Source organism: Maniola hyperantus, chromosome 1, assembly GCF_902806685.2.
Source record: "Maniola hyperantus chromosome 1, iAphHyp1.2, whole genome shotgun sequence".
NCBI lineage: Eukaryota > Metazoa > Arthropoda > Insecta > Lepidoptera > Nymphalidae > Maniola > Maniola hyperantus.
Genome location: NC_048536.1, coordinates 16,008,438 through 16,021,598, shown reverse-complemented (window position 1 = coordinate 16,021,598; position 13,161 = coordinate 16,008,438). Strand labels below are relative to the sequence as shown.

The 13,161-nt window shown below is 39.0% G+C and overlaps 1 protein-coding gene across 2 annotated transcripts in view; it reads left to right on the top strand.

Moving 5' to 3' along the window:
• Positions 1-12,970, top strand: part of caps (capricious) — a 399,256-nt gene extending 386,286 nt beyond the window's left edge. The window contains exons 7-8 of one of the 2 annotated variants that reach the window (XM_069500041.1): positions 6,010-7,461; positions 7,540-12,970. In XM_069500041.1, coding sequence (XP_069356142.1) covers positions 6,010-7,461; positions 7,540-8,001 — 1,914 coding nt within the window. In that variant the 3' untranslated portion in view covers positions 8,002-12,970. Of the gene's footprint in view, positions 1-6,009 lie in introns of both variants that reach the window. The other variant, XM_069500037.1, reaches the window with a different exon arrangement.
• Positions 12,971-13,161: the final 191 nt, after the last annotated feature.

The window sequence follows — 13,161 nt, the reverse complement described above, 5'->3', positions numbered from 1 at the left end:
TTAAAATGATTTTTTACCTGCAGCTATTTAGTACACCGCAGACCACTGGGTACCTAAATACCAAATAGTTGTTCACTCGCCGGTAAAAATAAAATTTGTACATTTTATTGATATGGCCACGCATCCATCGATACGAGAAAATATAAAACGGAGCGAGCGATGCGTAAAACCGCAGTTTCACGCGTTATTGCTGGTCGTACGTTGTGCGAATATTTGCGTCCGCATGCATCGACGGGCGATGACTTCCGGGCGGTATTTATTGTATTTTATTTACTAGCAGAATCAAGCCGGCTTCGCATCATCATCATCATCATCAACCAATAGACGTCCACAGCTGGACTAATGACCTAATCTCTTGTAGGGACTTCCACACGCAACGGACTTGCGCCGCCCGAATCCAGCGGCTCCCTGTGACTCGTCTGATGTCGTCCGTCCACCTAGTGGGAGGTCTTCCAACGCTGCGTCTTCCGGTGCGAGGTCGCCATTCCAGCACCTTGGGACCCCAATGTCTATCGGTTGTACGAACTATGTGCCCTGCCCATTGCCACTTCAGCTTCGCGACCCGTTGAGCTATATCGGTTACTCTAGTTCTCCTACGGATCTCCTCATTTCTGATTTGATCACGTAGAGAAACTCCAAGCATAGCTCTCTCCATCGCCCGCTGAGTGACTCTGAGCCTTATGAGGCTTCGCATGGAAGGCCCAAAATATTAGCCGACTACGTTCCACATTTAGGGTTTTCAAACATCCCATGGGACCTCTTTGATTTTTGATAAAAAGTATCCTATTTCCTTGCTCAGCGCAGCAGCAGCACAGCTCTACTATGGAAAGACAATACACAGACAAATAGACTGATACACTTTAAAATTTATGAATGATATTTAGTAGCCGATCATATTGCGCGAGAATAGAAAGGTTACTGACGAACCAATTTCTCGGCAGAATAGACGCCTCACCTCTATTCGTTCAACCAAATAAATAAATCACCCACTGCGCAGGTTTACGACCGGACAAAGACATTTAATTATACCGACCAGAGCTTTTTTCCTGAAGCCGACCGTACCGTTATAATACTATATGTAAATAGATTATGATCTGACTTAAAAAACCAGCCAAGTGCGAGTCAGGCTCGCGCACCGAGGGTTCCGTATACCTACTACAGTCGTATTTTTTCGACATTCTGCACGATAAATCATGACTATTATGCATAAAAATAAATAAAATCTGTTTTCGAATGTGCAGAAAAAGCCCTTTCATATGATACCCCACTTGATATATTTATCTTACATCAAAAATTGAAAATATTAATTATTAGTTCATGACCACAATTTAATATTTTTTTGTGTGATGTAACCCTAAATTCACGGTTTTCAGATTTTTCCCCTTATGTCTGCTATAAGACCTACCTACCTGCCAAATGTCATGATTCTAAGTCAACGGGAAGTACCCTGTAGGTTTCTTGACAGACCGACACAGGCAGACAGATAGACAGACGAAGAGATCCTATAAGGGTTCCGTTTTTCCTTTTGATGTACGGAACCCTAAAAATGGGTTTGTCGGAGACCGAAAATTGAAATATCTATTAGGTCTTATATCCCTTGGGAAAATATCATGTTAGATATTAGGTAGTTTACCTACTTACATTTATCGAGATATTAACAGCTAAACTTTACCTACCGTTAACATGTGCTAAGCTGTATCTGATAAATTACCGAGCTGTCAGCCTGCCATGTCGCCCGGAGCTCGCGAATTAATTCATGTATGATTGGTTTGGATACCTCACCTGATTTCTGTTGATAGCTCTATACTGGTTACCTATTAGATAATATATGGGAGTGCTTAATGAATATTTAATACGAGTAGGTGTATCTCAATTATGTAACACCCACTCAAATCAATAGTAGAGTCTTAACTCTTAACGAATCATGAATTTTGTAAAACGATCAAAATTAATGTATTTTGCCCAATTGGGTTATGTTCTCTGATCGAAGGTATTCTTATATAATCAATCTCAAAAGCCAAGCAGGTACCTACATTGACCAACGTAGGAATCAAGTCGTAAATCGTAATTTAAAAAATTAAAAAACCACACCGCCTTAACAAAAAACGAACTGAAAAGTCACAATTGAAAATGGCGCCACATAGGCGCCATATTGAATTTTTTTCGAAAAATTTATAGCCACTATTTATAGGAATAATGTTCATGTAAGGAATACATCCAAATCTGTTGGTGGTATAAAGAAAATCACATTCATGAACATTTACACATCACATTTAGTCTCGGTAGCTCAACGGTTAACGGAGCGGACTGGAAACCGAAAGGTCGCCGGTTGCCACCCGTTGCACTATTGTCGTACCTACCTAACAAAGCTTTACGCTTAATTGGAGGGAAAAGGGAAATATTAGCAGTATGATAAACTTGGCTAATATTCTTTTTAAAAAAATGAACCCTGAAAACATTAGGTACACTCCTTTTTTGGGCAGTCTTGTGAAAACCAGCTACAAGTAAAGCGACATTTCCAAACGATAGGATTAAAACCATAATTCCGGAATCCGGATCTCCATCTAATTTCCGAAATTAGTAATTCCGGCGTCTGTGCTCTCAGCAGTCGCTCCTCGAATTTTTAATCAACACAAATACAGAATTGGAGCTGATTTGAATAACGGACACAGCGTTCTGCCGTAAAGGGTTTGGGTCCGCAAGATCCGTAAGGGAATTAAACAGTGTTTGATGAATCATATAACATGACAAAATATAAATTTTGTCATTTTATATGATTTATCTTGGATTTATTGGGTGTAGTTAAAGACCTGGAGTGTGACATCGGGCTACATTTTATCCCGGAAAATCAAATAGTTCCCACGGATTTTTTTAAAATCCTAAATCGCTAGCATTGAATCGTCTAGTTAAATATAAATATGAATAAATTGACCAAGCATTAAAGATTTCCGTAGGTTTACGTGCGAAACTTTAAAATTGCCTACAGCGGTTGTAGAGTTTATTTATTACTCTTGTTTATGTTAAAAATAATCACCAATAAAAATATATCAACGGAAGCAATCACGTTTTTATAGGCTAAGCCACGAAACAGGCGTAAAAAAGTCGGGTTCGAGTGGAGTTTATGGTGTAGCGTGAAATATCGCCTAGTGTGATATCCTGATAGCTATGCAAATCACATAATTGCGACCGCTGGATGAAAAAACTTACCCGAGCGTGCAGGCCATGGACTTGGGATGACTAGATGCCGCACCCGTCCGTCCAGCCGTACCCGAAATTTAAGCTAAAGTGCCAAACGCTTTTTCATTCCTCTGTTTATATTATCATTTCTCTTTCCAAATACAAATAATCGACCCTCTCCTCGGAGTCAAAGTCTGGCTCCGTGATTAGTGTCACAGTTCACGATAGTTAGGGAACTTCTAAAGAAACGTCAAGGCTTCGAGGTCACTGGCAAGCGTCAAATATTAGTATACATTTGACGTAGCCCTAAAGTAGCCCTATTTTTTTCTTTGAATTTACGTCACCATAGCCTAATATTTGACATAATATCGTTGATTCAGGATCAAACCGAGAGTTCCTTCACTCTACTTCACCCTGTTAGTGCGTTGTTATCATCACTAAATGACCTAAATGACTCGCGGAATATCATTATAATAATGTAGAAAAAAATAGGCTCGGTTGGTTTTCATGCTACTTATTTCATGAGTATGCGGCATCTAGCTACTCCAAGTCCGTGGTGTAGCCAAAGGGATCCGCGTAAGTGAAATTAAGAGTAATTTTGAATATAAAAGAGAATTTTTCACACGAGAAATTTATGTGTTCGGAGCTTTTAATTGGAATATACATATAATTAATGCACGCCCTTATGATATTGTATGTGAGTTTAAAAAGGAGCGTTATTTTTTGAATCACGCGTAAAATATATTTAGGGTAATGCAAAAGTCTATCTGTCTGTCTGTCCGCATGTTACGATTTTGGGGACTTGCATCCCGGAGGCGGACATAAGCTACAATCAAAAATTTTAATCCAAGCGGACGAAGTCTCGGACATCACCTATTAGGGTAATATTATGTAGCTATAAAAGGTTTTGATAAGTAGTATTTTTTACTCCCAAATACGTTGGCCCCCGCACTAGCATGTGAATAAAATGTGCGAAACGATATTTTTCGTTTACAGGCGGGATTTAGACGATAGATACAAAATCAATTAGGCACATATATCAAAACAATACCGGCTACAATAACCATGTATCATTCATACAACGCATTCAGCTTGTACGATAGAAACAACGTTTTGCCAAAAAAAAGCATTGCAGCATTCACAAAACAAGACAAAATCTGTGCACAACGCGCCGAACACAGCCGTTTATTGGATTTTAGCGGAAATTTCACCGGGACAGCGCAAAACGAGCAGCACTGTTTGCGAATGACCTGCATATCGAGTTTTGATTATGATTTGTACCGAGCATAGCCGCCAGAATGCCGGACGAGCGGCACAATTCGATAGCCGAAGCATGGTCGTAGATTGTAACACGGGCTAATGCAGATATATTTTCGTGCGTTGTTTTGCTTACGATTTTCCTGTTTTAGAAACAAATATTCTTCTTCTTTGGAATATTCGTCATCATGATCAACCCATCGCCGGCTCACTACGGAGGACGGGCCTCCTCTCAGAGTGAGAAGGGTGTTGGCAATAGTCTACCACGCTGGTCATGTGCGGATTGGTAGACTTCACTTCACACACCTTTGAGAACATTATGGAGAACTCTCAGGTATGCAGGTTTCCTCACGATGTTTTCCTTCACCGTTAAAGCAAGTGGTAGGAAGCTTCGGCTGTGGCTAGTTAGGTACCACCCTACCGGCAAAGACGTGCCGACAAGCGATTTAGCGTTCCGCTACGATTCCGCGTTGAAACCGATCAGGGCACGGGGTTTAATGAAATTTCCATAACCCCTTCCAAGTTAGCCCGCTTCCGTCTTATTCTGCATTATCACTTACCACCAGGTGAGATCGCAGTCAAGAGCTAACTTGTATCGAAATTTAAAAAACACACACGCGATTCTTTATCTATAAAACTGCTTAGGCATAGGTTATAGGTACCTATCGATTTGAATTACAAAAGCTAAAATGCAAACTAAAACAAAAAGAAGATTATTCATCAAACAAAATGATGAAGTTACAAACGCTACAATTTTATATGCTTTAATGTTGTTTCATCAGGACGAAAGACTAAAGAGACTGTTGATGCTGCATCTGCGAGAAATCCCGTCGTAATAGAATTAAAATCCTCCGCGAAACTCGAGCTGAATCTCAGCTTAGATCTCCTTGCTAATTGTTGGAAACGGGAAACGTAATAAAAGTGCTAGTCTTTGAACCAAAGAAAGCTGCCCCGAGTGCTTCGCCGAAGCACATTTTAATAAATTAAAACTGCGCAAAATTCCCATTCCAATATCATTCCATTTACTCTTTTGCCCTCTCTTCGACGATCCTCGCTCGCCTTACATTGTTTTCGTTTTATTTTATAACGGAGTGGCTATCAAACTCCTAATATATTGCTCCTTTGCTTCTTGAAATACACGACTAAATAAAAATATATTATACTATACAGCTTTATTTTCATTTCGATTCAATATCAACTTAGCAGAATACAACTTAAATTTTTGATATCTACGCTCAGATCGAGGTGAAAGTTTTGATATATAGATTTGCCAGATTGTTCAAGCATTCGTCCAACGCCATATAGGTACAATGAATCTGATAAAATCAAATCAAATTTATTTTGCCAATTTGAGGGTAATAAATAACAGATAGTATACGTACTACATTATAAGGTAAAAGTTAGATCCGTACCTACTTATACTGCCACAGACAGTGTGCCTAAATTCAATGTAAACTTCATCTAATCACTCATACAATAATCATGTTTAAAACCCATCACTTCTTGGTTTACTTTTGTTGTAGATACCTACTAGAGATATGTTTGGTATTAATGGTACTTTTCTCTTATTTCCAGGTTTTGCTGATATGTCTGGAACTGCTCGCCTGGCGAGGTGGGGCGTCAGCGCTCGCGAACTGCCCCGCCGGCTGCAACTGCAACGACGACACCCTCGTCGTGGTTTGCGAGGAGAGCCGCCTCGACGTTCTTCCCATCGCCCTCAACCCCTCCATACAACGCCTCATCATCAGGAACAACAAGATCAAAACCATTGACAGCTCCATGCAGTTTTACGCGGAGCTACAACACTTGGACCTCTCTCAGAATCACCTCGTGAACATACCCACAAAAAGTTTTGCATATCAACGAAAATTACAAGAGCTACACCTCAACCACAACAAGCTGTCATCAGTCGCAAACACGACATTCCAAGGCTTGAACTCGTTAACCGTGCTTAATTTAAAACGTAATTTCCTAGAAGAACTTACCAATGGAGTATTTTCCACTCTGCCAAGATTAGAGGAATTAAATTTAGGACAGAATAGGATCCAGAGAATAGAACCGAGAGCATTCGCTGGACTGTCAGCCCTAAGGATTCTCTATTTAGATGACAACCAGTTAAGTTCAGTCCCAACGATATCCTTCAGTCTCTTGGGAAGTCTTGCAGAATTGCATGTTGGTTTGAATGCGTTCTCCTCGCTGCCAGATGATGCCTTTGCCGGTCTCAACAGGCTAGCAGTGTTAGACTTGAATGGAGCTGGACTCTCTAACATAAGTGACAACGCCTTTAGAGGTCTCCCGGGATTAAGGAGCCTTAATCTCTACGGAAACCGATTAGGTGTCGTTCCCACTCAACAATTATCTGGCTTGACTAGGCTAGAAGAATTGAATATAGGCCAAAATGATTTTATAGTTTTGGAGAGTCATTCGTTCAAGGGTCTAAAAAATCTCAAACTTTTAGATATATCGGGTGCAGCCCAATTAGAAAGAATCGAGAAGGGTGCTTTCGAAGATAATATAAATCTCGAGATTGTCGTTCTAACCAATAACAAAAAATTATCGATCATCGAAGACTGTTCCCTGTTGGGTTTGCCAAAGTTACGACACTTGACGCTAAGAGATAATGCTATCGTAACATTGAGCGAAACAGTCTTCATAGGTAAAGAATTGAAAGTACTGGACATGACTGACAATCCTATCTTTTGCAACTGCTACATACTGTGGCTACAACGACTCCTAAGAGACAAGAGCAATTTCACTGAAGTGCAATGTGCCAGCCCCGAACATCTGAAGGACAAGAATTTAAGAATGTTGAATGCGGACGACCTGGGCTGCGTCTTGCATGACACGGGAAAGCAGACCATCATCTGCATAATCGTAGTTGCCTGCGTGGCTTCGATAGCGACTTTAGTTTTAATAGTGTACAGATATCGAAAGAGCATGCAGGAGAAGCTAAAGGATTATAAATGGAACAAGGGGCGTAAGAATCTAGAGTACCACAAGCCGATTTCGACGGAGGAGGACTGCATAGTGCGCGGCATCCACCCGGCGCAGTACCCCGCGCCGCACGCGCCCGGCCTGCGCCCCATCCCGGTGACGGAGCTGTAGCTAGAGCTTTACGCCTCCCCGAGCGTGTTCTTCATGTCAGGCGGCCAGGGCTCCGCACGCCGGCCGCCGCGCTCGGGAGGCGGCGGCACCATGCCCGCCAACGGCTTCACGTACATCGGCGGCGAGCGCGCGCCGCCCATCCTCAACAACGGTGCGCCCGCGCATCACCTCAACAACGGCTCGCTGCGCTCCCTGCCCGACAAGAAGAACAACCGCAACGGCGTCGTGTGCCACCCGGAGAACTTTCAGCGCAACCTCGACTCGCGCTACTCGCGCAAGCAGGAGAACGACTACTTGCGCAACTCGGAGACGGTGATCGGCTTCCCGCGCGACCGCGAGCGCGAGCGGCAGTACGAGCGCGAGACGCCGGACTACAGCGAGCCGGAGTACTCCATCATCCCCGAGGGCGGCTACGCGGAGTTCCCGCGCTCGTGCAGCCACGCCAACACGTTCAACTGTTGAGTGCGCGCTGACTAGTTACGAACTCCTTCAAACGTTTGTGATCTTGTAATTCTAGCAATAAATCTTCATTCCATTATTTTTTCCTACGGACGGACTTTGGCGATGGACGTAGTGCTCTAGTACATTAGTGTTCGGGTCCGGTGTACGTTCGACCAGTGAGGACTATCCTATATCGTATTCGGTTTAAGAGAGTACCTTATTTGTAAATTATAATAATATTAAGTAGTTATGGATCTATTTTTCAATGAGATGAGGGGAGTGTTTGAAAGTGTGACTTTCATATTATGTAAGGTTGATTCGTATCATCGTACCGCTTTATAGAACAAAATTCATCTATTCATGTTTCCGGTGATCGTAACTATTAACCAGTTAATTGCTTAGTAACAATTTGTCATAATATGTATAACGTTATTAACAACGAAAGCGCATATCGACAACATGTCCTATCTCTTTGACGATTTCAAAAGTGAAGTGAAGAAGATGCCCTTTACGCCATTTCGTTACGCAGTGTCACAGTTCAAAATAGTTGGATAGATGTTCTATTTCACAATGGCCTTGGTTGTAGTAGTGGTGTAGGTACCGATCCGATATGTACGTAACGTAAACCGCGTCGCGGTCGAGACTGAGCACCTCTCAGACAAACAATGTGTACCTACGTGTGCACTCACACAAACATAGCCGAACGGTGTTCGTGAAATAGATATTCTCTATGTGTGTATTTAATTTAAAACAATAAATTCAATAAGCCATTCAAGAGAATCTATAGAATATTTATATAGCAGACGAAATTAATAATCACTTTACAAGAAGGATTCAAAATATCCAAATAATTCCACGAAAAACTCGACGTAAAATTTTGACAATTGACGACTAAAACATAACCTAGAAACAAAACGACAACGCTTCACCTACAATAGCAGGCGTATAATATAGGTCTACCTAATCACTATTTAGCTGAAGGAAATAAGTTTTTCTTTTATCCTGTTTTATTAAAATTGAGATAGTAGTTAGGTACTGTAGGCACTGGTTGCCAGTTTAGCGGAGATATCATGCTATGATGATGCGAAGAACCACAATTCGTACAATGTACAGGCTAGTCGAGTTAAGTTTAACGAGGGAGGCTGTGAGATCAGATCACTCCCTGATATAATATTAGCTATGATTCTACATCATTTTATATTACACATTGTGATTCGCGATTTCTTCTACCGCTGTGGTGGAATTTGTATTTGATTTTGTACAAAAACCATTCCATAAGTCTTTTTAATGTCTTTATTTATAAGTGACTAAATTAAGTGTGCATTAAATAAGACACCAATATAAGAAGAAATATTAGTGATTAAAGAATGTAAATATATTTATAATAATATTATATTGAGATATTTATAAAATTTAATACGATCTTGCTCTTCTAAATATTATCATCAGATTATTTCCATCCTCCCAATATTTTTGCTATTGTTTGCCATGGGACTGATATCCCACTTTTCATTATTCTGTCACTAAGGCAATGTCCTACCGCCGACGAGGAAGCCACTAGCTATCGATTTTTTTTCTCGCTCAAGTCATGTACAATCGATGTGTAATTCCGTGTCAATAATAAAGGAGACAAATATTATATTATTAGTTGATCGCTGATTACTGTCGGCGGGAACTCTCTCTCCAATAGTTTGTCCCAGCGACAAGAGGTATAAAAAAAAGTCGCTCGGCGACCCTCTCTTGGCAATCAAAATAAGCGAGCAGTTAGCGCAGAAATTAAATCTAAATAAAGCGCATTTTTTTTAAAAGAATTTTAGCTTCTTAGTGACACTCGCTCCATCAAGACAAATGTAATGACGTATCATTTATTAAAATTGGTTGAGCCGTTCAGTAGTTACAAGCGGACATAGGAACGGACGTATGTCCGTGTGTATGTATATACACACAGGTGAAACACATAACCCTCCTTTGGGCTTCGCCGCAGTCAGGTAATAAGTCTCGCACACTCGCTCATACTCAAGTCCAGACACAAAACTATCCCAAAGCACAAACTCACTAGTTCCTAGTTTTTAGCTAATCTCATTTCTCGCTTATCGTCGGCGGTCGAACACGTGCCTAAATATTGTTACATATTTTTAATGTTATGAACTTACACAATTCGTATGATGTAGGTACGAAGCACTATTTTCCAATATCCTCACTTGATATGTATGCTCAACTAACTTAATCATCTCTTTCTTCTTTTTGCAAAACGGTGTGTGATTTTTGATTTCCATACATAACGAGCGACAAAATAATCTTGTTTTACTATAAAAATTCTTTACTACCGACATACGTATTTGATTTTCGCAAAGTTGCCGCATGCCGAGAGCTCGCGCTGTCAGTCGATATTTTATGTGAAAACTCGTCATCCAAATTCGTTTTTAAAAACGGTAAGAACTCGTACTAGAGGGTACGGTTTGTTATATTGTGTGATAGATTTTATTGACGTTTCCATGCCTCTATAATAAGCCAACTCTCCGTGCCTCTACAACTTCCTTTTTTGTTCAATCTTAGAAGTTTTGTATGATGCCGCGACTTTACAAAATATATGATTAGGTATTAAAAAATAATTATGTTAAGCTTATTTCGTGGTTTAACTACATATTGTATTGTATATAACGGGTACATACCACGATTAATTAGGCCATTTAAGACACGGGATTTCCAAGTTTAGGGGTCAGGATTGAAGAATCAAAGAAATTAACTGTAGCTACTGACTACTGAGTTATTAAATAAAGTAAATACTAAAAATACTAGTATTAATGTCGATATTTCGACTCATGCAACCGAGTCAAAATGTCGTGATATGTACCCATTTTATACAATACCTATTATTAAAAAACAATTGTTGGGTAGTTGGCTAAAGTTTCAGTAACTAAGTCCTAAATATTTTGGAAGAAAACATTTTTTTTAACTGACTCTACAGCTCTGGACTCTAGAGCCCTTTAGAACAATAAAAAAATTACAGTACTCGGCAGAAAATATTGTACATCGACCTTTGGAAAGACTAAAGAGACTATCGTTGTCTCTGTCGTTGAGATCGACAACACGTCACATAGGTATGAGTGACAGAGACAACGCTCTACGAAGCCGAACTACCTACAATATTTTCTGCCGGCTACTGTACTAATTGTGCCACAGATAATAATAATCATAAAGCTGTCTCATAAAGAGATTGTCACGTAGATAGAGTAATGAAGGTAGATACAGGAACGTTTGCTTTCTCATTCACACTAAAAAGAGAGCACAGATAAAGTTACTAATGTGATAAACAGAGACGCAGCTAACCTATTTTTTGTCCCTTATCGTGTAACTGGTTTTTTTCAAGAATACATACAAGGAATGCAACTTTAGTTGCAAAACAAACTTTGAGAATTCGTGGCGGAATTGTATTTCTCATTAGTTATAAATTTACTTGTTTTCACATAAAAAAACGTTTAATACAAATATTGACTACTAAACAATGGTAATAATTGTCGTGTTATTCATCGTTACGTCGTGCTATCGCTATCTCATACGCGGTTACACAGTACTTCAATCTACCTTTATTACTCTATCTACAGATTGTCAGAGATTTTTATATTGCATGTTGGCAGCTCCAAAGATAATAAAAAAAAATGTTACCACCCTTAATATTATTCAAAAGTCAAATGATTTATTCAAAATAGGTAATTAATAACTCTTTTTGATGGTCAGATCTTGGATTTCTAAGATATAGTGGTGATAATTATTACGCAAACTTAAAACTAAAGCTACGAGGGTTCCAAACGCGCCCAGGTCTGAGAAGAGCCCACAACAAACTCAGCCGGGTATTCTTTTTATTATCACCACTTTACAAAATTATTGAAACTTATTAGAATCCGTTAAGCAACTCATTCCCAAGCTTGCTTATCATTTAAATAATCCTTTACATTGTAATAGGATTTTTCAATTAGTTTACGTTTTATGAAAACTTTGAACTTGTTGAGAGACATCTCCAATATGTCTTCTGGAAGCTTATTATAAAATCTTATATGGTATTGGTATATTTATTTGGTATTATCTTTGGGTACGACTCCGAGTTTACAATCTTTACTACAATAAAAGCAAATTTGCCAACTACCTACCCAATTAATTTATAATCCATAACTCTCCGTTGTCAACTTTTAATTACTGCAGTACCTACCCTACATACCTACCTAACTTCACTACTGCACTAATTAAAAGCTTTAAAGTTTTGTCATGTTTCAAATATTTATAATAGCTATTAACTATAAAGTCACTAAGATTAACTTATCATTGCCCATTATTTTAAGCTATTATCATGAGTCATGACTAATAATGTTGACAATGAGTTGTTTAAATGAAAATCGAATGATACATCATACATAAATAGTCAAGGAATCAATTTTCAAATATTGACACCAGAAATGTCAAATGCCTTAAAAATATATACCTAGTAGGTAGTAGGTACTTATAGATAATACCTTGTGATTTCTACCTACCTTTAAATTACTAATGGCTGTATTGTTTTATACAAAACTGAACGAAGCAACAGATATTATTTTAGTTTACTGTGATACATTTCTATTACCTAATCTTTTATTGCTCTAAATTTCTCGCCATGACATTTCTAGTGTCGATATTTTTAATAATGGCAACCAATAGATACTAGGTTTTCAATGAAATAAAAAGTTTCTCCTTTTAGATTTTGTTGTAGCCTCCTCATTTTGTTTTACTTTTGTATATAAATACCTACATATGGAGAAATTAAAAGACTAAAGCAAATTATGGGCATGTGTTTAGTGCCTAGGGAATGCCTAAAAAGTATACAAAAAATAATAAAATACATATGAGAAATTGTGATTAGGATACTCACGACATTGTAATAGATCATCAGTCATTTCTGTACTTTATTGTAGTTATTACCTACATACAAACTCGATAAAATATAACATACCTCAAAATATTGCTTTTTATTTCCACTCTAATAAAGTAGTACCTACAGTACCGAGAACGCGGCAGAAAATATTCTCGTCGTCCTTTAGAAAGAAACTCACAAACGTCACAAAAGGTATGAGTGACAGAGACAACGCTCTACGAAGCCGAAACCTCTTTGTAAAGGTCAATGTACAAAATTTCCTGCTGGCTACTGTATCT